This window comes from Stegastes partitus, unplaced genomic scaffold (assembly GCF_000690725.1).
Source record: "Stegastes partitus isolate 25-593 unplaced genomic scaffold, Stegastes_partitus-1.0.2 Scaffold74, whole genome shotgun sequence".
Lineage (NCBI taxonomy): Eukaryota > Metazoa > Chordata > Actinopteri > Pomacentridae > Stegastes > Stegastes partitus.
The window spans coordinates 570,294-593,356 of NW_007577805.1; the positions used below are offsets into that span (position 1 = coordinate 570,294).

Here is a 23,063-nt window from a genome sequence, read left to right on the forward strand (position 1 = left end):
GAGAGAACCCACGCTGCACGGGGAGAACATGCAAACTCCACGTAGAAAGATCCTGGGTGTCCTCACTGGGATGCGAACCGGTGACCTTCTTGCTGCGAGGCAACAGTGCTACCAACTGCCCCACCTTGCAGCCTAAGATCAAAATACAGAAAAAATAAAATAAAATACAATAAAAATCAACCAATGTACAGTAGTGCAATATAATGAGGTGATAGAAGTGCAATGTGGTAGCAGCTTGTTGTGCAAATGGTTTCATAGACAATACATTGCAATTACAATCATTAAACTTACTGAAATGTTGAGGGACCGCATTTGATCACGATCTCGTTCGTGTAACTCATCAGAACTGTACATTTATTCTGAAATAAAAAGCTCCAAGGTCCGACTCTTAAACTGTTTGCAAACCATCTGTCAATTAACAGCCTCGCGACAGACATCAAGGTGTTCCCTGAGCCTTTAAATCTCTCTAATGGAGCAATAATTTCCAGAGCAACCACCCGCACACTTAATGACTCATTGAGAAAAAAAAATTCTAACAGGAGTCAGTTGGACGCATCTATCTATCAGCTACTGCTGGCGTTGCATTTCGAGGTGTCCCCGCTTCAGCCTCGAGTCACGGCAGCTGCTGCTCGATGACAGCGAGCAGGAGTGTGGTTCCGCTTCGCTTATATACAGGCATAAATTAAACAATGCTTACTTGAATGTTTGTGGAAACTAGAATTGATTGTAGTTGCTCTCCGCGTTGCCCTGAGATTTATCTCTGTCCAGCTTTGTGGCGTAATTAAGTGAATGTTTCATGATTTATTTTATCTGGTTTTGTCCCTGCGGTCTTATCTAGCAGCGAGGAATCCGGCGAATCAAAGGTTACGGCACCTCTAAGTATTCCATTTTGAAAGTTTGAAAGAGAATTTAACTGGAAACTCGATCCCCTGAAGTCATGCAAAGCGCCACTTTACAGGAGGTTGGACTGCTTAAGCGGTTACTGCACTCAGTAAGAAAGAGGCTGTGGTTTTCTGAGGCTTGTTAAATCAGCCTAGTTTTCACTCTGCCTGGGCTTTTAGTAAAATAAGTGAAAAGCAACGGTGTCTCAGTTTGCCTGGAGAGCCTCAGTGATATTGATGATGTCTTAGTCTTGACTCTTTATTGCAACCAAAGGGAGGGAGAGAAAAAAAAAAAGAGCGACCGGAGCATTTCTTTTTAACCTCCTGGGGTGATTAAATGTTAATGAAATCTGAGTATCAAATAGATGTTTAATAGAGTTTGAAATTAGAAAAATGTCAGCAGCAGGAGATGTACGGGGCATTCCTCTGTGACCCCGAATGACCTCTGCTGGATGAGATGGTAATGACAGATGAGAGTTAGAGCAGGGCGTTTATATGAAATATGTATTTATTTGACTTGTGAGAGTTTATGTCCCAGAAGGCGAGCGAGTAGACTGAGTTTAGCTCGTCTCCTGAAAAAAAAAAAAGTTTGCAAACTTTAAACATTTGAGGCAATTGAACCAATCAATAAGTCGTGCATGAGGTCCTGTGTTTTTGAGTGATTTGGCGCTGTAGGGTATTGCCATTTTTAACCGTCTTCTGATTATTCCAATAAAAATCTTGATTTTTCTTCGTCCTTCAGGAGAAAGTATCTCTGAGTCCGGAGTTGAGTCTGGACTGGGACGAGGAGATGGCCACAGCTCGGCCGCACGACTGCGTCCCTCTGCCCTCCAACCATCCCCTTTATGTGCTGTACACATCCGGGACCACTGGAACGCCAAAGGTAACGGCATCGGAGGGTGGGGGTGCGAAATGGAAATCAGTAACTGACTCACAGAGTTATAGATCTCAAGTTGGAGGATTTACTCCTCGCCGTGTTTGTCTAAACGCTGTCGGTTCGGTATGGATCTCCTGTGTGACTCATTTGATCTTTGACTCTGCAAAGCCCAATCTAAACACCATCACCATGACATAAATAAGACAGAGCATTTCCACAGCAGGAGCTGGAGCTTTTTGCAGGAGAAATTACCTGCAGGCAATTTTGAATGAAAAAAAAAAGCCCTGGCTTCTTTCAAATAGCATCATTTTGTCTTTGACCAGCAGATGATATAAAATATCCTCCTGCTGGCTACTTCCTGGGCTTAATAGTGCTGTTATTGCCAGCTTTATTCTCTGTGAATTTCTCAGTTATTGCTGTAGGGAGACCATAACTTTGAGGAGAAAAACTCTATACCTTTCATACACAAGGACACACTGTGTTACTCAAAAATGTTTAGATAGCACCATTAACTTAAAAAAACACCACATATTGGTTTGGGTTTGAGAAGCAGCCATTTGGAAACAAAATGCCATCCCCTTAAGTACGGCAGCGCTGAGCGGCCGCGCTGAAATTGATATTAAATCCCTGCTTCTGTGCTTTCGTGCCATACCTGTCACCAGTCTGATGTTTTTCTTATCTCGTCCTCCAGGGTGTTGTGCGAGACACTGCAGGTTATGCTGTGATGCTGAAATGGACCATGTCAAATATTTATGGACTCAGTCCTGGAGATGTAAGGCAATAAAGCATCCTTTTCTGAGTTAGTGCCATTCTTGTAAACAAAGAGCATGTAGTCAGCAAAGAGACAGACTGTTGTGCACTTCAGAGACGATCTGATTAGCTTTAATACATAAATTGTTGTGTTTTATTGGGGTTTGTACAACGTATGCTGTTTGATTTATAGTACCTTCAAGTGCTTTAGGTGCTATTTTAGAATTTCTGCATGCATACGATATTGGTGATGCAATTCTCTTGCTATTACGATATCAGAGTCATGCAAAGGTGAATCTGTACCTACTTCATATTCATTTGCTGCAGGTTTGGTGGGCAGCGTCAGACCTCGGCTGGGTGGTCGGCCATTCGTACATCTGCTACGCTCCTTTGCTCCACGGTAACAGCACGATTCTCTACGAGGTACGTCCCTGCCGGCATCGTTTAGCGTCTAAAACAAACTACGGCTTTGCAAACAAACGAGAAGCAGCAGAAAACATGCAATAAAGCTGTAGGACACGCGCCGGGTGTTAATGCCTGTTGGGGATCTGCCTTTGTTGGCTCCGCAAACTGAATAACGTCCATGTTTGGTTAATGACACAACTTTATGTGCGCTGGGACTCAGCTCGGGATGTGATGAACTGTTTGACCCCGTCGTCCTGCTGCAGTCTGCTCACTACACAAACTGCACTTCTCCGTTTCTGTATCTTTACTAATTCCGGCGAAGGTTTCACACACACGTGTTGTTTATATCTTCCCAGCTTGGCATTAAAGAGAATTTAGTGTTTCTAAAGCAACTGTGTTGAGGTCAGTCTGTAGCAGAGGTACACAAGCAATGTTTCAGTGTTGTTGCCATATCAACATTTATTGAAGCGCCCAATAAAATCTTAATTGTGCAGCATAATAGCACCAGTAGAAATTGGAAAACTACAAACAGCCATTATCATGTGGCAACACAATAAATTCAACCTTGTGGTCTTGTTCTCTTGATATTTTAGTATTCTGTTTAAACCGTATAAAACAGTTTTAGCAAAAATAACGGAGAAGCATACAATATATATAAATATATATATATACATTTGAAACCAGAAGTTTATACACACTGTATAAAAAGACAAAAAACTTTTTATTTCTCACTATCTGATATTAAATCAGACTAAACTTTTCCTGTTTTAGGTCAGTCAGGATTACCAACATTATTTCTATTTGCTGAACGTCAAAATAATGAGAGAGAAAATGTTTTAATACTTTCTTCAAAGTCAGAAGTTTACATGCACTAGATTACTATGCTTTTGAAACTATTTGGGAAAGCCCAGATGATGATGTCATGGCTTTGGAAGCTTTTGATAGGTCAATTCACAACATTTGAGTGAATTGGAGGCACACTTGTGGATGTATTTTAAAGCTCACCTCAAATTCACTGCTACCTTTTGTGACAACATGGGAACATCTAAAGAAACCAGCCAAGATATCAGGAGGAGAATTATGGATCTCCACAAGTCTGGTTCACTCTTGGGTACAGTTTCCAGATGCCTGAAGGTTCCGTGTTAATCTGTTCAAACAGTTACATGCAAGTATAAACACCAAGGGAATGTCCAGCCATCACAGTGCTCAGGAAGGAGACGGGTTGTGTGTCCCAGAGATTAACGTGTTTTGGTGTGAAATGTGTGTATTAACCCCAGAATAAAAGCAAAAGACCTTGTGAAGATGCTGCTGAAGCTGGTCAGAGAGTCATTATCCACAGTGAAACGAGTCCTGTACCGACATGGGCTGAAAGGCTACTCAGAGAGGAAGAAGACATTACTCCAAAAGCAACATAAAAAAGCCAGATTACAGTTTGCAAATGCACACAGGGACAAAGACCTTCATTTATGGAGACATGTCCTTTGGTCTGATGAAACTGAAAGTGCACTGTTTGGTCTTAATGACCATCGTTAGAAGAAAGGAGGAAGCTTGTAAGCCTGACAACACCATCCCAACTGTGAAGCATGGGGGTGGCAGCATCATGTTGTTTGGGTGTTTTGCTGCAGGAGGGACTGGTGCACTTCATAAAATAGATGGCATCATGAGGAGGAAACGTGGAAATACTGAAGCAACATCTCAAGACATCAGCCAGGAAGTTAAAGCTTGGGAGCAAATGGGTCTTCCAAATAGACAATGACCTGAAGCATACATGTATGTTTTCATCAGCCACTTATTGATGCTTCAGTTACTTTAGCTTTGCTTTGTGTGTCCACTGCAAAGTAACAAGTGGAGTCCAGCCTCTAAATTATGCTGATTTTCATTAGCATGTAACAGAATTTGCAAGCCTAACAAGGATGTGTGTCAGCTCTGCGTCCTACAGTGTGTTTATGTTGAAGGCCACTGGTTACATCACCGCACAGATTTTTCTCTCCCTCGTTGGAAGCGGCGCCGCCAGGCAATGAATTCATCCACCTCCCTTCGATCAGTCTTCGACTTCAGCCGCTATAGTTGTTTCACGTGGCTCCTGCTCCAACAGCCTGCTCTCTATATTCAGGCGCCAATGACAGTGCCAACCTTCTCTCTCTGATCGGTACACAGACGCAAATATTTATCCGGAGCAAAAAGAGAGAACTCAGTGCACCTGTTTGCCATTCTTATTCATCTGCGCTTGTCTACCAGAAACTCAGTGGAAATTGCAGTTGGAGGCCTTTGCCTGCGGGGTTCTTTTGTCTATATCTTTTTTATCCAGACAGACAGACAGACAGACAGACAGCGCTCCTATGGTGCAACTGTTTTTTGTTTTTTTGCTAATCCGTGGATATTGTGGCCCATCTGTTTGGAAGACATCCTTCCAGTGTGCCTCTCCATCTTAAACAGCTGCTCTTTGAATATTCAGTGCTTTTGTATTTTGTGCTCTGAACAGTGTGGAAGTGTCGCTCCGACAGTTTAGAGCTTATACAACAATAATCTCCGTATCAGTTATTTGTTTTCGAGGCAAACTGTTTACATATGTGTGATGCCTTAATCGGTAAGCTAAGCCATGGTTGTGTGATTTCAGGGTAAGCCTGTCGGGACTCCGGACCCCGGGGCGTTCTTCCGTGTCCTGTCTGAACACGGGGCCTCGTCCATGTTCACTGCACCCACTGCCATCCGGGCCATTCGCCAGCAGGACCCCAACGCTGCAATCGGGACAAAATATCCTCTGTCCAGGTACACAGCAAATACCATCAAACTGTTGATGAATTAGGGAGATTAGGTCTTTATCACATATATGAGTTACTCTAACAAAAAAATAGTCACATTTGAGTGAAGGAAAAATGGAGCAGAGCCGATGATTTTCAGGCCACTTGTTGATTTATTGTACCTTTATTGTAGCCTACAATGAAATCGAGCTGCTCTCAACAAGTGAAGTCATCTCAGAATACATTAAAGTAAATACAATTCCTCACCCTGCCCGCCGTTTGATTCTCACTACCTGATTCTCTGTCATGAGCCGTGGGATCATCCTCACCGGCTTTTGTTTATATTCAAACCCCGTACAGTCTTTCTTTTCTGTAATTCTTGTGATCTTTATTTTATTGCTGGCAGAATGGCTCCTATCAAAGCACAATGACACGGAGAGTGAGAGAGCTCGCACAACGTCCTTATCAAAGCTTCTGCATCGACTTCAAATGCTGACCGTCCGTTTGATGAGTCACAAGATCTTACGGACCCGTGCAGCCTCCTCTAATACGCATATAACATCAGTGCAGTTTATTAATAAAGCTATCACTGTCCTAAATAATTACCATCAGTACATTTGAGCTTTAGATTTCTTCATATCTGTTAAATAGTCTCATAAAAAAGGCTGCTTTTGTTAAAAATTTGATGCTTCCTGCACCTCAATATATGAAGATTTAACACATTTATGTGATTGTAATCTGAAAAACAAAGCAACACAAGCTATGAAAGCACGTCAAATAGACTGATATTAAAATAACATGTGGTCTCAGCCCTAACAACCTTTCAAAATCTCTAAAGCAAAACAAACAAGTCTTTTTATTCATCTCTCCAAATGTCTTTTTAATGCTAAAATGCACGGTGACCTTCAGTAAATATGGATTTTTATCAAACTCTCCAGCCTGTTGGACTATGATCTATGTTCCTGTCATGACGAAGAATGGATACATGTGCCAAGACTCCGAGATAATCTGTTGTTATCTGGAGCTTCCACTGAATTTACCATGAGACAGCAGCTCGGCATCAACCCTCGGCTGCAGGGAGTTTTTTTTTCAGAGTTTTATAACTATGGGAGTGACACGTGAAAGCATCTACTGGTCTGCACAGCTCGTCCAGCCTCTCATTAGTCTCCTGCCATCTGTTGATGCTGCAGCCCTTTCCCCACCTCCATTGTTCGTAGTCTGTACTCTCAACTCCACTCACTTGGGTGTTAATCAGGATGGATAGCAAACAACGGCGGCTCACTGTAACCCCCTTGAGTTAAAAAAAAAAACAACAAGAAACAAACAAGCTGCTTGAACTTGTTTTTGCGGTCCTGCTGTTCAGGTGAAGGTCGTCTCTTGCCCAAAGTTATAAACAAACTTTTCTTTTTTATGGTGTTCGTTTGTTCTAGAGCAGATTATCACATTTCTTAATTGTTTAGCGTGGAGCAGAGAACCTTGGACCTGAAGGGGTTGGGGTGTCAATTTACCACTTTCATTCTGTTCAGCAGGCTGAAAATGCCTCTTAGCACACAATCATAAAGCAATTCTGAGTGTGGATGACCTGTGGTCCCAGGGAATCATTCAGAAACTCGGGCATTGTGCGCTGAATGTGACAATCTCCCGTTGTTCTCTGCGCTGAATGTGTGACACCTTTCTGCTGTTCCTCGCACATTATTTTCCGCAGTGTTTTTCCTTCACATATTGGCGGCATCTGTCCTCTCAGGTTCGACCCTGGAACTCTCAGCCATTTAGGCGACTGCTTCTTCTGTGCGCGCTTTGTTCTTCTTAATGTGTCTTTTCCCCTTGGTGCCGGCAGGTTTGTGAAGGATTACTGCATTTCCATTTTGCCTCCGAACAAAACATGTCCCTGTGACACAGACGGCACAATAGGAGTGCGACGTTAGAACACGGTTTCGTTTTAGTGGAGGGCTGTGCGACGTCTGGTCGGGGCTTTTATCTGCTGCTTTGATTTGCACCTTCAATGTCAGCGTTGCAAAAAGGAGGTTTTATTTCAAATAAGTTGTCATTATGATAATCAAAGTGGTTGTGGATATTTTAGTGGAACTTAAAAGCTTTAATTTATTAGAAATCATTAGAATACATGAATAGCTTTCTTTCAGGGGCTCTCTTGGTTGTGGTAACCTCTGTTTGTATTAACCCTGGACATTGCACTCAATTGAGCCGACTCTCTAGATGTGATGTGGCTGCATATGAGAGATTCATCCAGGTGTAGCAGTTGTTTCAGGATCGCTTAATGCATCCATGTGTAGTCTGTTGGTCATCATTTAAACATGTGTCAATATTGATAGTTCTGCTTTTAATTAAAAGTGCGTTGATGGAAGTAGTAAAAACCTTTCAGAAAACTCTGTTTGCTTTATTGTCAAACACATCATTTCATGCTAGAGAGACCACAAATGATCATTTGACACAGCTCGCATGGCTGCAGTTTATTGATACGGAGACATTTACTCCCTCTAGAGCCCGTTCAGCTAGGATAGCCCTTATCAATGTGCTTGAACCCATGGATGCGCTAGTTGCCATGGATGCAAAAATAACACATCTACAGTCTGGCGGCAGGGCTGTCTGAAGCTGGCAGCGGTGCTCTCCATAAATGTAGCATGACAAAAGGGGCAGACGCTCTGTCAGTAGTGTTTTAGAGGCGAGAACTCGATGCTGAGGAGCTTCACTTGTGAACAGGTGACAAAGTGAGTCCACTGGATGGAGGTTTTTTTGGTGCACAGTGATGTTAGAGCAACTTGCAGGTTGAAGACCCCAGTGAATTGATTTGTAGGAAAACTGAGCAGAAACTTGGAGGGAAGAAAAGTCTGCCTGAAAAACTTGGTTGTGATGTCACAAAAAAGAAAGGAGCCAAAGTAGGTGCACTTTAACAAAAAGAAATGTGGATCCTAAGGTTGAAAATGTGCATTGGTGTTCATATGATGGACTACAGGTTTATAATTCTGAGCCTGCTGAGTGTTAAAGAGAACAAGATCAGAAGGGATTAGAAGAAGATCTGAGGAGAACCAGTGTAGAGCTGAACAGGTGCCTCGATGAGTGACCAACGTTATCTAATGTTACATGTCAGTGCTATAAAGTTTGATATAACAAAACCAGCACTGACAGTTTAATACTGGAGTATGAATCCTTGCCCGTTGTCAAAACTGAGGATCAGCTGATGTGAGTCACATCTTGCTTCATCTACCATAAATCAACCCTATGTTTCATGGTGCCACATGAGAGACAGAGACACGTGGGAGACTAATTTAGAAGTTTGCAAACATAAAAGAAGACTGGCAGTATGCAGTTCACATTTTCATCAAGCTGAATCTCTGACAGATTTGTGACCGTTGCTCCCGCCGGCAGCAGCACCACAAGCTGCTGCTGATGGTGCAACTGAAGCGGTCATGTGTATAGACGGAACCAAACCAGCTGTTAGATTTTGGATAGAACTGTGTGAGACTATCTCCGCGTCTTCGGGAACATAATCTTCCAGACTCTCCGTGTTTTGCATTACAGAGGCAGTGGAGAAGTCCCGCCTCTTCACCTTAATAAAAGTGGCCCTGGCATGAAAGCTTATTCTGAAGTTAGGAAAAATGTGTGCTCACTGTTCTGAAAGGCTGGAGTTTGTGGAACATGCACAAACACAGTAATTCACCAAGTAATTAGCAAAAATAAATCACAGCTCGTTCGTGCACCGAGGCAGACGTGACTCTCTTATGTGATCTTATGTGAGCTGTTTGTGACAAGAAAATGTTTTTAACAGCATTGCTCACTGCCTTTATGCCCTTAAAACATGTGAAATCCTGCAATTTTCAGTTGATTTCAGGAAATATTGAGAAATGTAATCTACAAGTAGCTCTTTAAAGAACATTTATTAGAACGGACAAGGATGATCTTTGGGTTTACTTTTCACATGATGCAAATGGTGTTTTTCTTGTGGTCTGCCATTAACTTTGCCTCACTGACCTCACAGAATGAACTCAAAGCATATTAGCAGTTTGTAGCCTGAAAACTTGACCTTTACCACCTGCTCCAAGGCCACACTGTACAGACTATTGTAGGCTTATCTCACATACAAGGCTAAATGAACTGTTAACGAGCTGTTTTCTCTGACTGGACAGCCTTACTGTTGAGAAAGAGTTGGCCTTTGCTATTTATTGTTAGTTCTTTTTCTTCAGTTCATAGTCCATTTGCTATCCTTAAATGCTACCTTCACCAGTTACTTACATGGATGTCAGGATGAAGTAAGCAAAGTACATTTTGGACCAGAAGTTGCTTAATGAAATGTGTTTTTATGTAGTCCTTGATTCTTGGAGAGTTATTTTTACATGGGAAAGATAGACTATCTTAAGATGTCTTTTCCTTGAAAACACAGCAAAGCTGTTTACACTAACTATAACTGGCTCAGTGCACATTCTTTCTACTTGGGCAGCAGCCAAACAATTGCCATCCCACTACTGTTTCCGAGGTCAGTGTCTGCTTAAATCTAAGCTTGTGCTTCTGTTGAACTCTTTTGAAACCCAAATACTACAGAGAATCTGAATTGTTCATAAGTAATTAGAAGTGTGTTGGTGGAAGCGTGATGGGTTTTGGCAAGATATTTATCCAGAACACGTTATTTTGAGTCAGGGAACCTTGCAGAATTCATATCATCCACTTGTAACTTGTAACTGTTCAAAATGATCGACTCCTTGACCACAGGACGGTGTTGTCTGTTGCTGCAGTGACAAAGCACCTCTAAGATGCTTCTGCTTCAAGTGCAAAGAGGTTGCACTGCTGTTGTCAACCATTTCCAGTTTGCAGTGCTTACAAAGCACCACATTGTTGGGTCTCTGTCTGATATAGTCCCACACTTTAGGTGATTCCATGTTTTAACTCAGTGCAGCCATCTTTGCACTGCCATAAAACTGATGAGTCCCAATGAAGTCTGTTGTTTAATGTTTCTCGAGAACACCTCATCCAAACAACTTCAAACTCAACACTGCACTTCCACGGCTCCCCAACAACACACCTGCCAAGCGCGAAGCAGATCGGATGAACAGTTGTCGAGAAAAGCGAAGAACAGACAAACACCCACACATACATTCAGAGACTCCTTCCTCAGTTTGTGAGACATTGAAAACAGTTTCATACTTACAAACCAACAGTTGGGGTGCAACGTTATCATTTATTTGGAGTTGTGTTTCTGGCCACCTGGCTACCGTAAGTCCAATCTTGACTGTCCTTTAGCTCTGTTTGTGGTGTTAAACTCCTGAGGGAAATATGTGCCTCTTTACCCACCAAATGCTTCACTGGTAACCATAACTGTGTGGCATTTGGTGCTGGGAAAGTAGTGTGCAGTGGGTTTTTTTTAAGAGCTTTTTTGCTAGAAACAGCCACCTGTTGCAGCTGAAAATTCTGCTTTGAGTGTGGTGAGAATAAAGTAAACTTACAGGCCACAACTGATAAGTCTTTGAGGGTCAATGACTATGAGAGGTCCCTTTTACATTGTTTCAGGGTTTTCAGGTTATCGTTTGATGTATATTTATTCTAACATATAATCTGGAGGCTCTTTGATGTGCAAACAATAGCACACAAGGGTGGAGTTACGTTCTATGTGCATCTGCAGTGCCCCTCAAGATTGCATACAACCAAGTTGTAATGAATCTGTCAACAGAACTGTATAGGAAGATAACACCTGATGCCACATTCTTGGCTTTTACCGAGAATATAATAGAAAGACACTTCAGTTTTGATTGAAGATGAAAGGTCATTTTGTCATCAGGGAGGGTTGTGAGCAATGAGTGATGACCAGAAGTCACGGTGTTGGAAAATATGGCGATGAGGCTGACGTGTACGGCTGCACTGTGGCCTGGACATATAGAAAGTAATGGTTCCCTTCACAGCCTTCCACCAGGCGAGCTGCAGTGTTTTGAATTAGATATGAGCAGCCATGTGCAGCCATCAGACAGAGATTGTGAGGGAATGATGTGGGAGAAAGCAGTGAGGCTGAAGATAGAAACTATATTGTTTGGGTTCACTAGTTGGGCAAGGAGCAGGGGTTTCATGAACTCAGAGAGGAGCAGCCAGTAGGAATCTAACGCTTGAACAAGGATGGACTCATAAGTGAGGTTCAAATCTGTGATTCAGATGCCCTGGCAAGAGTTTGTTGTCTCTGGGTACTCCATAATTTAGGGTCTCATCAGCACTCACTGTAAGGTCTTATAGAGGGCAGAATTTTTGGCAGAAAAGTAGCAGCTCGCCAAGATTGTGGGAAGACAAACATCCAACTTGAAATCCCTTTGAGATGAGTAAAAACAAAGTTTAAGAGGAAGGAAACTGGAGTTTTCTGCTTTTGTTTTTGAAACTGAGAGGCTAAGGACTGTGCTCTGGTGAGGCTGGAGGTAATCCTCAAGACAAATAAAGGTCCACCTCCACTGCTCTGTGACACTGTGACAAGGAGGCAGACCATAATAGGCAAGATGCAGAGCTCCGTTAGTCAGCAGGACTGTCTTCTTATCATTGTTAGAAGCAGTGGAGAGGAGGGCTCAGTCAAAGCGAGGAGGCGAAGTGGTTGTGGTCCAGAAGCGATTAAAAAAAAAAAGACACAAAAGTGAAATTCAAGAGAAGTTGGCAACCATAGTTTATAGTAGGATTTACAGTTTTTCTACAATTTATATGACCCAGTTTTCATTGCTCAAGTGTTTCTCTTTGTGGCAAATCATACACCACAAGCTTCACAGCTCCGAGGACCGCTTGTCTAAATGCACAAACAATCAATGAGGCATACGCTCCACACTACACCGCTGACGTTTGTATATATAAACTAAGTGTGGCACTTGGGCTGACTTGCATTGATTTTCAAGTTGTAACACTAAATCTAAAAATATGCTTTTATAAAGGCTTGAACACTCACACTTGACAAAAAAACATCATTTTGTCATTTCATAGACGTCGACTTGTCCTGAACACTCCTGTGAGGAAGCAGATGTGTCATGTTTCCCTAAAGTGACTGTCGGATGTGCTCCGTGTCCTCGCAGGTTGCAGTCCTTGTTCTTGGCGGGAGAGCGATGTGATGTGGAGACGCTGGAATGGGCCAAGAGGAGTTTCGGCGTGCCTGTTCTGGATCACTGGTGGCAGACTGGTAGGAAGCGTTTTACTTTCTGGAGACAGGAATGACAGGAAGAGATCTGAACCGTTTTACCTTGCTGATGTATTTCAAGGCAGCTGTGGGAAAGATTGTGACTTAAATCCTACCTGCAACACTGGTTAGTTTTCTTTTATCAGCATCATTATTGTTAATCATGTAGATTCAAAGAGTTCTCCAAATGGGGTGGGTGTTACATTTCAGGAACAACCTTGAGGTAAACCTGTGTTGTCTCCAAAAGTGGAGACATTTGGCAATGTGTCATACATATAACTAATAAATTAGGGTACAGGCGTTGTTTACTTTGTTGTCTACGCTAGAAACTGTTGTGCAATTAAGGAAATCTGAGTTCTCACTCTGTTCCTTCTGTGTGGTATTTTCTACACCTGAGCAACCAACCCCCCTGTGTCATGTTTACACAATCACACTCCCATGCACAGTGTACACAAACAGTCATGTGACGTACCTTGAAGCTGTGTTAGTTTGCACTAATAATATTTCTAAAACTAGACTGTTCTCCTTTTAGTTCATATTTAAAATGAACTTGTGTTCGCTGGGATGTCGCCTCAGTCAGGATTTCAACTCTGGATGATGCAGGATGGAAAGCACTGCCCTGACATTGACTGTTGATTAAATATTGACTTTAACATGTTGATTAGTTGTCCAATGTCTCTGTCACTTTTAGACATGTGGTTTTTCTCAGGACACTATTCCCACTTTATTGCTGCTATGGACAGAGCCATAACCTTCTATGGTGTATTGTTATATCGATCATCTTTATTACTTACAGACTGCGCAGACACGACAGCTACACGCAGCTATATTCATTTTATTTCTTCCTACAGTATTGATCACACAATGTGAATGCCCATATTTTAATGTTTTCAGATATCTGCACTTTACTTATACACTAACCAGACATCCACACCATACATATGTATGTATAGTATTAGTAGCTAATCTTTTTCCTCTCCCTCCCTTTTTTGACATATTCCTCGTTCAAAGATATTTTATATACATATCTACTGTTTTGTATTGCACAGCTGTAGAGTACCTAAGCTGTCTTTTTGAACACTACAGACTTGAAATTTGAACATAAACGCATATCTCTTAAAAAAATAAGTAAATAAATAAATGTTAACCATCAAGTATTCAACCAAGAGTAGAATATATGAGTAAAAGCAAATCAGGGGAGAAATTTGAAATGGTCCTGATGTAGCTGATAAAATTCATAATAGTATTGCTCTTAACTTTTTCTTAGACTGATAGTTAAACTAAACTGTTTCAAAGGCAGTAGGATTGTTCTGTCTAGGACTATATCTAACTCAGAATTTGAATTAGACTTCTTCAACAGGATATGCGTAACTCTTAAATTCTCTTTAAATGTGAAAACTATGGTGGCAAATGATGTGCATATACACAAACAAGCTGCATATACATGAATGCGTTGCATAAACAGAAACGCTGCATATCCAGTCACACAACAGAAGTGTGACAGGCTTCTAGGGTCTTTAGCTTTTCAGTCACTGTGATTATATGGGTGCTGAAGTGGTGTTTTACTGCCGTCTCCATATTCTCTGTTATTTATGTTTATCCATGGAGACGAGTAAACACATACCTTTTCATACAGCTTTTCCCTCCAATAACATTACTTATCTCGCTCACTGTTGTCTGCCTCTCAGGTGAAAAGCTCACTACTGCCCCTAGAGGCTTGGGCCACTTCTGTTGTGTGACTGGATATGCAGCGTTTCTGTTTATGCAACAAATTCATGTATATGCAGCTTGTTTGTGTATATGCACGTCATTTGCCCGCGTAGAAAACTGCTAAATAAACCCAAACAAAGGTACATTTACTGCTTCAATTATTGACATTAGTTAAAAAAAAGTACTTTAAATAATTTTAATTCAATGAAATTTGTATTAACAAAACAAGAAGTTTTTTTGTCATTGAATCCTAATTTCTAAGTAATTTTTTTAGTATGTATAATAACCCCTGGCTATGCTTTTAGTTTTGCATCATTTTAGTTTTTCATTGCTCTGAAGTTAAATACCAAGTACACCTGTCTCATCTGATTCCATACACTTTCCCTTTTTGCCCAAAGCTGCATCTGGACAGGAATGAGCAAACTGAAACTAAATGCAAGTTAATTCCTAAACATCAGTGCCTGAGCTGCTCAGTGGCTCTTTTGTCTCTTTGGTATAAATCATCACAGAACAGCCAGGCTGGCATACAGGACTCCTCTGTATGCAGTCTGTGGCCTCCATATTAAAGTCACAGGGGTTCTGTTGGTTAAAGTCAGAACTGTTTAAACATTTATCTCTCACCGTACGCTGTGAGTTAAGAGCAGCTCTAATTACATCGGTTTAGCAGGTTGAGAGGCACTTTACCCTTAAACTTTTGGAATTAAATTGTTATGAAAGCAATCCAAGGACCTCAAACGCTTTATTAGCGTTAACTGTATGTGATGTTTTAATTTAGCTTGATCTTTTCGACTCTGTCATGTCTTAACTTTATCAGCATGAGAAGACTACAAATGTGCTCTTTCCTATATTTCATTAGCTCGTTGACATTAGCTTGACCTTGAGAAGAGACATAACTCTTGAAAATCTTTATTCCTCTCCAAAAGGGCGCTGCTGTCATTAGGAAGCACATTTTTATCATACTTTCCTCTTTGATTAATCCCTTCTAAGTTTCATATCACACACTCGTGGATTGGACCCTTTCTGCTGGTGTAATTATAATTTTTAAGACGTTAGAATTTCTGAGCTTCTCTGGGAACCGATCACAACCCAAGTGGTGTGTCATAATATGCAACAGTTACGTGAACCTCAGTCAAAATTAGAATCATGAAAGCGCATGAAACAAAACAGCACTGCTCCCCTGCCCCCCAAATAAGAATGTGATAATCCCTCACTATTCTAAATGTACTGCAACTGGATGTAGGAAAATACTTTTGAACTAGTTGTTTCTTAAAAATCAATCACAAACCTCCTAATCCCAGAGTTGAGAGGGAAAATTCTGGTCACATTCCAGGGCAGCATTTAAACAAGGGGTTTGATGGGCATTGCCTGTCATTGAGTTCCTGGTTTAATTGACTCTGCACACACGTGGCAGACTGACTGGCTGAGATGTGAGGCCTAAGTTATGTGCCAAGTGAAGAGATAAAGGAAAGAAAACAGTCCTGGGTACATTGTCCATCAGTCCAGGGCTGGAAATTGAAATTGCTTTCCTACTGAAACAACTCAACTATTTGATGATGGGTCCTAACTTTCTTGCTTTAATTCTCTATTTCTAGAATCTGAAATGATAAAACCAGACTTAACTGATAATATGGATTTTTCCACTTACAGTAATTTGTGGTTAATCAGCCTCAGTGCAGAATGGCTTCCATCTGGATGCGTCTGCTCATTAAAAATTCTATTATCATAGTCAATATTTCAATGCCTTATTGCACCGCTGCACTTTTGATTAATGTCAAGCTCGTAAAGGACGAGTTATGATGGAGGGGAAACAACCCCAGCTTGAAACTGAAGCTCAATGTGGAGGTGCTTTAATCCTGCATTATCCTTAACAGCCAGCAGGAGGCGACTCCACAAGCTAATAAAAGTCATCTAATTGTACCAAAGTGTATGAGAAAGTGACCCAACTTCTCATTTGATTTGTTACCTCAGTAAACAGCCTCCTAAGCAGTTTATTGTCTAAATCATCAATTTCAAGTCTCCTTCAATACCACATGATGTTTTCTTTGATAAATTATGGTCCCATTTTAGAGAAAATAGACAATAAAGCAAATCTTGTAGGTGTTCACAGTGTCAGATTCACTTTCTCATCGAAACGTGGACACTTCTGTGCAGTTCCAGTGGTTTCATCCACTTCTTTTGCACCCAGTTTGTGGTCATGATCATTATTTAAAATGTTCATGTCCTGCAACTTAGCTTAGTGGTTACAGGGAGTTTTCTAAAATGTGCGCAGTCCCCTTGCCACATCTTCCAGTTGACCTGTTAGATATCAATAAAAATGGAATCTTGGTGTCCCAGCTTTGCCTGCATTGTTTCCCCAAGCCTACCTTTGTATATAAGGCCTTAATGAGCTTCTTGGATCAGGGGCTTTAATCCAGGCAACATGCGATCGTGTCGGGCCCCTCCAACCCCGTCCGGTTCGATTGCCTTTCTCCCCATGTGCTAGTGAACTATGATGAACGTGTCAGTCACAGCGAAACACACAATTGGATGTCTCTTTGTTTCGCAATATCCTGCCTGCGCAGATGGAGGATCGATGCTAGACAAGATGACATCTCTGTGTTAAATATGGAATCAATAGTGTTGTCGGACCGTTGGAAAGCCATCGACCTTCAACGTTTGTACAGTCGCTGCACTCGGATCTGAGCGCAGATTAGCCCACTTGGCTGAACGCTCTTCCCAGGCTCAACTGGAGTGTGAAGAGCTCAATATTGCAATATTACAGAAATGTGAGTTATCAACTTGGCCTCTTGAGTTTATTTTCGTGACCCAATAGGCCTTTCACAACACCAAATTCCATCGGGGTCTATCGTTTATTGCAGCATTTCACTTCCTTTGTAGTCTACAAGACCACTCCTTATCCACCAAAAAAAGAATTCTGAGCCTTTTGCACACCTCTACATGTAACTTACGTACCAGGTCGTTTATCTTAATTGGCTGTCAGGGAGCAGAGTATTGTGTAGTGTTTGTTTTTGTGGTGGTGCAGCCATGTTGTAAACCACAGTGGATTACATTAACCTGATGCATTGCTTGCCGGTTGTCACAACTCATTCTGTAAATTGTGCTTACCACTGTGGCTTACCACTTTGTCTGCAATTAGAGATGACCTTTCTAGTAAATACAGTCAGACAGTTTTGCTTTTATGAGATAGAGGACCAACAAAATGTGCCACTGGCCTTGGTCTTAGTGAGGAAGGACTGTCTCATTTGTGGAGGCAGTGCAGGTTCAGTCTCGTCTCTGTCGACAGATTCATACCCTCTGGGGTGGTGACCATCCAACCCCCGAATTGGGACACGGCTACATATAATGCGGGTTATTGATTAGCTTGTAGAAAGTGAAAATGAACCAATTTGCAGAAGTAAAATAATGGCAATTCCCTCTTTGTGGTACTCAATAACACTTACACTGTGATTTTGTGTTGCATAAGGCTTTTGGATGAGCTTTTACTGCTCCTATCATCCATGTGGGAGTTGAAGAGGCTAGTTAGCAGTGCACCAAGCATAATGCAAACCTTTTGTTGCTGGGTGATTTAGCTCCACATCCCACCTCCATCTCAGATTGTGTCTGGACCTAAACAAACTTTCAGCACCAGCCACTATGTGTTGAACAGAGCTGTTGATTCTCCATCTCTCTCTGTAGCTTCAGTGTCTGTGAGATAACATTTCATTCCTCTTGAACATAGTGGGGGTTTGTATCGCAGTCAACTTTAAATCTCACTTCCTCTCCTGCTCCTGCTCACACACATCCAAAGCAAACACACCAAAATAAAATCCTGTCACACTTTGTGGCTATCTGAGCCCAGTGATTTATTGAGTTTGGAGGGAAAAAAAAACAAAAAAAACCTCTGGCGCCCTCTTGATTTCTGTCTAGATGTGTAAATCCCATTGGATTCTTCACCCCCTGCTAAACTCAATAACTGGCAGCTGGCGGCCAGCGCTGCACTCTCGATGTGTTCTCCACTTTTTCACGCTAGAGTGGGTCTCTCCCTATCTCGGTTGCCTTTTTTTTTTTTTTTTCTTCGCGTCAGACGCTGTTTGACTGAAAATGTGTGGGTAAAATAGACTCTGCCGCGGTATAAATATTCATTAAATCGTCATTAGGTTGTAATTTCCTTTTGAAGTCGCACACGGAGCAGAGCAAGCTTTGGGTTTATTTGTCTTCAGCTGTCTGAGCTCGACTGTTTCCCACCAACACCTTTTTCACATCGATATCGTTGTAGCGGCCGTAGTTGGTTAGCTTTAAACAGCAATTTCCCTGAAGCAATTAAAACTAACACTTAATTAATCATACGAAATAATTGCACTCACCTGATATCGCTTGTGTGTTATGCTGATACGAAGGTAGGGGAAATATTCCTTTGTTGTTTCAAAAGTGTGTGACTCAATGGCACCTGCTGTAATATAGTGGACATAGAAAGTTCCATTTTATTGGTGTTTTTATATTGACACAGCTCTCAAATGTCACCAGGAGCTAAAAGGCGTACACCAGGAAAAAACAAAAAAGCAATGTGTATAGAGTTTCCTCCGACGTGAACTGAGTTCATGAGTCAATCTGCGAGGAGTGTCACAGTGCACTGTTCCACCGTCTCTCCGGAGACGCAACATCGATCAAGCGACTTCTAGCAATGTCGGAGTCCTGACAATTCTCCTTCATCTTCCTCTCCAACAGAAGAGTAGAAACCTGGTCAATGGAAAGCAGTTTAGCATTCAAGGCTCATTTACTCCAATATATGCATCGCAGAGAGAAGAGAAGAAGAAGAGAGAGAGAGACTCCTTGAGAAACTCATTACAGTCAAAACACCTGAACAGCAAAGTTTGTTTGCATCTTCTGGCTTCCAACTTCAAGTCAAACATGTTGACAGTTCTTTTTTTTTTTTTCTCTCTTTTTCTTTTTTTAAAGCTCCTCTCACACACATTTGGTTTTCATCTATAAACGTTGATGCATCTGTCCTTCTTCCTTTTTCTTCTTGTGCGCGGCTCTGCTTTTTCTAGTCAGCTGAAAAATGGATAGAAATTGAACAAAATCAATCACCAGTGCGGCTGCTCATAAATCTCTCCTGCAGCAGGGCTCTAATCCTGAAATGTAATATTCAGCAGCCGAAAGCTGAAATCGATGAGGAGAAAACAGGTACCATGAGCAATGATGGGGGTGGGGGGAGGAGTGGTTGAAGGGAACAGCATGCGAAATATTCTAAGGAGAACAGTACGGGTTAGTTTAGGGTCCTGGTTAGTACCATACTAGAGTTGATTTTGTAACATCAAATCCCTCATGATGTGCAGATGCATACTGAACATACGAGGTGTGTCAGAAAAGTTTCAGGACTGGTGTCACAAAAGATCTATTTCAAATCCAAGCTACAAGTATTCCCCTTCAAAGTCATCCCCCTGGAGTCTAACACACTTCCCCAGCCTTCTCTGCCACGCCGCCATGCACTCCTGGAAGGATTCTGTCGTCACAGCCGTCTTGATGTCGTCCACGTCTTCAAAACGGGTCCCCCAGATGATTCCCTTGAGCTTGGGGAAGAGAAACAAATCCCACAGAGCCAGGTGGGGTGAGTAGGGAGGTTGCTCCAGCACGATGATGTTCTTCAAAGCCAGGAGCTGTCAGATGTTCAGGGCATTGTGAGCAGGCGCGTTGTCATGGTGAAGCAACCACGACTTGTCCTGACACAACTCTCGCCTCTTCTGGTGCACTGAACGAAGCAAACGCTGCAGGATCTCTTTGTCGACATGTTGGTTGAACATCTGAAGGGGAAAACTGGTAGTTTGCAGATTGGGTTTGAAATATATATTTTGTGACACCAGTCCTGGAACTTTTCTGAGACACCTTAGTCTCCGTTTACACGTAGCAAAAACGCTGATATTTCAATTTCAATGCGTTTGGGCCTTTGGTTTACGCGTAAACAAAGCCACAAGTCACCGAAAACAGTCAGTCTAAACAAACAACCCTCGTGCCATTATTGTTGAAGGAACAGGAAGTAATTCGTGCCATTCGTTGTTATGTTTTTTCTAGGATTCTGATTGGCTAGCATGGCTTTATGCTGCTCCTTCCACTGCCCCCTATAGGTTTGGCACGCTCATAGCAGCTCTTAATGATGTGTCTGTGTAAATGAAGATTTTTTTTAAAAACAATTTGATGTGAGAAATGTTATTTTTGACATCTATTTTTTAAAATACCCGGCCACATGTAACCGTGGCCTTAGCGTGTGTTTTATAGAACAACTGTTGCAGTTTTTGCAGTGACTTCAACCAGGATATCTGCAGGATGTGGGACGATCCAAGTGGAACTACAAGTCTTTAAATAAAGTGGAAATCTTGTCGAAGTTCGTATGCTGGAAGGAAGGGAGGGAAAAAAAAGATCTTTGGAGATTTCGTACATCACACCAGGGTTGCTCCATTAGCGAGCCAAGTGGAGAAGCTAAATTAATAATAAATGAAATAAAATATTTGTCACTGGAGTTGATTTCTGCTAGCACACTTCTGAACCCCTACCCCAGACACCCTCCTCTCTGACAGAATTTTGAAGCCCCAGCTCCTTGGTGCAAAGCTTGCTGTAGAATTCTTTATTTATCAAACAGAATATTTGTTTTTCCAGCTCCTGTTAAAAGATGCATCATCCAATTCATTATCTTTGACATCATATCCCCCCTGCGCTGGAAACAGTTCATCAGCTGTGCCAGGCGCGTACTGCTGAGAAAGATTAAAAAAGGGCTCGGGGTTTGGTTCATTTTTACCATCCATCCCTGGAGGCTTCCCCTTACCTTGCAGCCAACAGTGAATCACTGCTGATTGATAAACAGTCGCACAAAGGAGCCGCCGTCAGTCTCTCTAGCAAGTGGAGCGCGAGGCCTTGGTTGGAATAATGAAAGGAAGTCAGCTGACGCAAAACAGTCAGTTTGTCACGGACGGTGTTATGGAGAGAGACGGCTTGATGCACTACATGTGGAGGTCATGGATTGAAGCATGTCTCCAGTGTGTGTGTTTAACTATCACAGCTGCCTGTAGGATAGATATCCACAGATACATTTTGCATCACACAAGCTTTTTTTTTTTTTTTTTTGCATCAGCACTCCCATGCAACTTTCTTTTCTAAAATTAGTTATCCATGTTAACAAGCTCACCGACAAGAATTTGACCGATTTAGATTACTTTTTTGCTCTTGCTGGTGCAGGAGAGATGAGTTTTCTGATACGGAGCGAAAGTGATTGGTGCGCTCATTATTCCCATGTGGAGCAGACTCAATCATTTCAATCATGCCAGCCTCCGTCTGTCATCCGATGCGCTGATTCATTCCCGACCCAGACATGACAAGCTTTTTTCTTTCCTCTTCAATCTTTCCACTTTTACTTTAATTATCATTATATCGCCTCCGTCTGTGGGCTGCCGTCATACGTGCACGGATCTATGCACATAAATTAACCCTCCTCCTTCCTAAGACGCTTCATGCATGCACAGTCTATCTTTGAACCACCTGACGCCACTCTCAGCTCACTCCTCCTTATGTGCATATGAGAAGATTTCTGCCATTTTGAAGCCTGATAATAATCTGCGTGCTATTTTAAGACCCAAGTGCCATTGGAAAGGGGGGTGGTGGGGGTTGATGATGAAGGTTGCTGATGTCACTGGTGTTGCCTGGCAACAAATGTGTGTTTCCAGTTGGCAGCTTTTGGCTGCTTCGCCGGTGACGGACGGACCTACAGTGTTTTAGGTGTTCCTGTCTCTGGGTCTGACTTTCTGTCCGTGTTTGTTTTTGTTACTCTGACAGACAGCAGATGCCTTTGCACACAGAATGGAGTTATTGCCAAGAATAAAAAAAAAAAAATGAAAAAGAGAAATGAACCGGACCTTCTCAAAGAATCTGCTTGTCAAATAAATTGTAGAATTGACGGTTTCTCCCCTTGGCCTTTGCCAAATGCAGTGCTGGCACAGGGTTGTTTTCTCCCCACCCTCCTCTTCTCAGAAGGTTTGTTTTTTCCAGCCTCTTTGGAAATACCATGGAAGAGCAGCCCGACGTTTACTAACTCAGAAGACAGACAGCATGATGTTGGATCAGGGGGTTAATAAGGAATCTTAACCTGAAACCAAAGAGCTCCACAGGAATGTAACACAGTGCAGAGTTGATTTAAATCTGAATCTATCAGAACCTGCGTGATGCCTTTTAACGAGAGGCTTCTCAGTGGTCAGCTCATCGTCATAGTGGTTGTAACCTTTTCATGACTCTCACGCGTCTGGAGTGATGCTGTCTGAATTATTTACTCTGATATGGGAGATCATTTGGGGAGGAAAAAAAGTTTGCTGTGACGGAGCAGCCCTGTTTTGAGTTAACTGTTAACAAGTTAAAGTTTCGCTTAGTTCTTGAACATCAACGATCGTCAATGAGTTCAGATCATTTAAGAGCCAATTATTCATGAGGAAAAGATGCGATTAACTGAAGTGTATTCGTATAGAAAGTTTGGTTTTCATTGTTCAAACTACGGCCCCTTGGTTCCATTTAAAGGTCATCTTAATTCCACATCATGCAGT

At 42.0% G+C, this 23,063-nt stretch overlaps 1 protein-coding gene across 1 annotated transcript in view; it reads left to right on the forward strand.

Annotated features, from left to right (window-relative positions):
• The window catches only part of acss3 (acyl-CoA synthetase short chain family member 3), a 49,542-nt gene that overhangs the window by 9,524 nt on the left and 16,955 nt on the right, over nucleotides 1-23,063 (forward strand). The window contains exons 5-9 of the mRNA XM_008276485.1: nucleotides 1,624-1,764; nucleotides 2,450-2,530; nucleotides 2,836-2,931; nucleotides 5,531-5,682; nucleotides 12,695-12,798. Of these exons, the coding sequence (XP_008274707.1) occupies nucleotides 1,624-1,764; nucleotides 2,450-2,530; nucleotides 2,836-2,931; nucleotides 5,531-5,682; nucleotides 12,695-12,798 (574 nt within the window). The remainder of the gene's footprint in view (nucleotides 1-1,623; nucleotides 1,765-2,449; nucleotides 2,531-2,835; nucleotides 2,932-5,530; nucleotides 5,683-12,694; nucleotides 12,799-23,063) is intronic.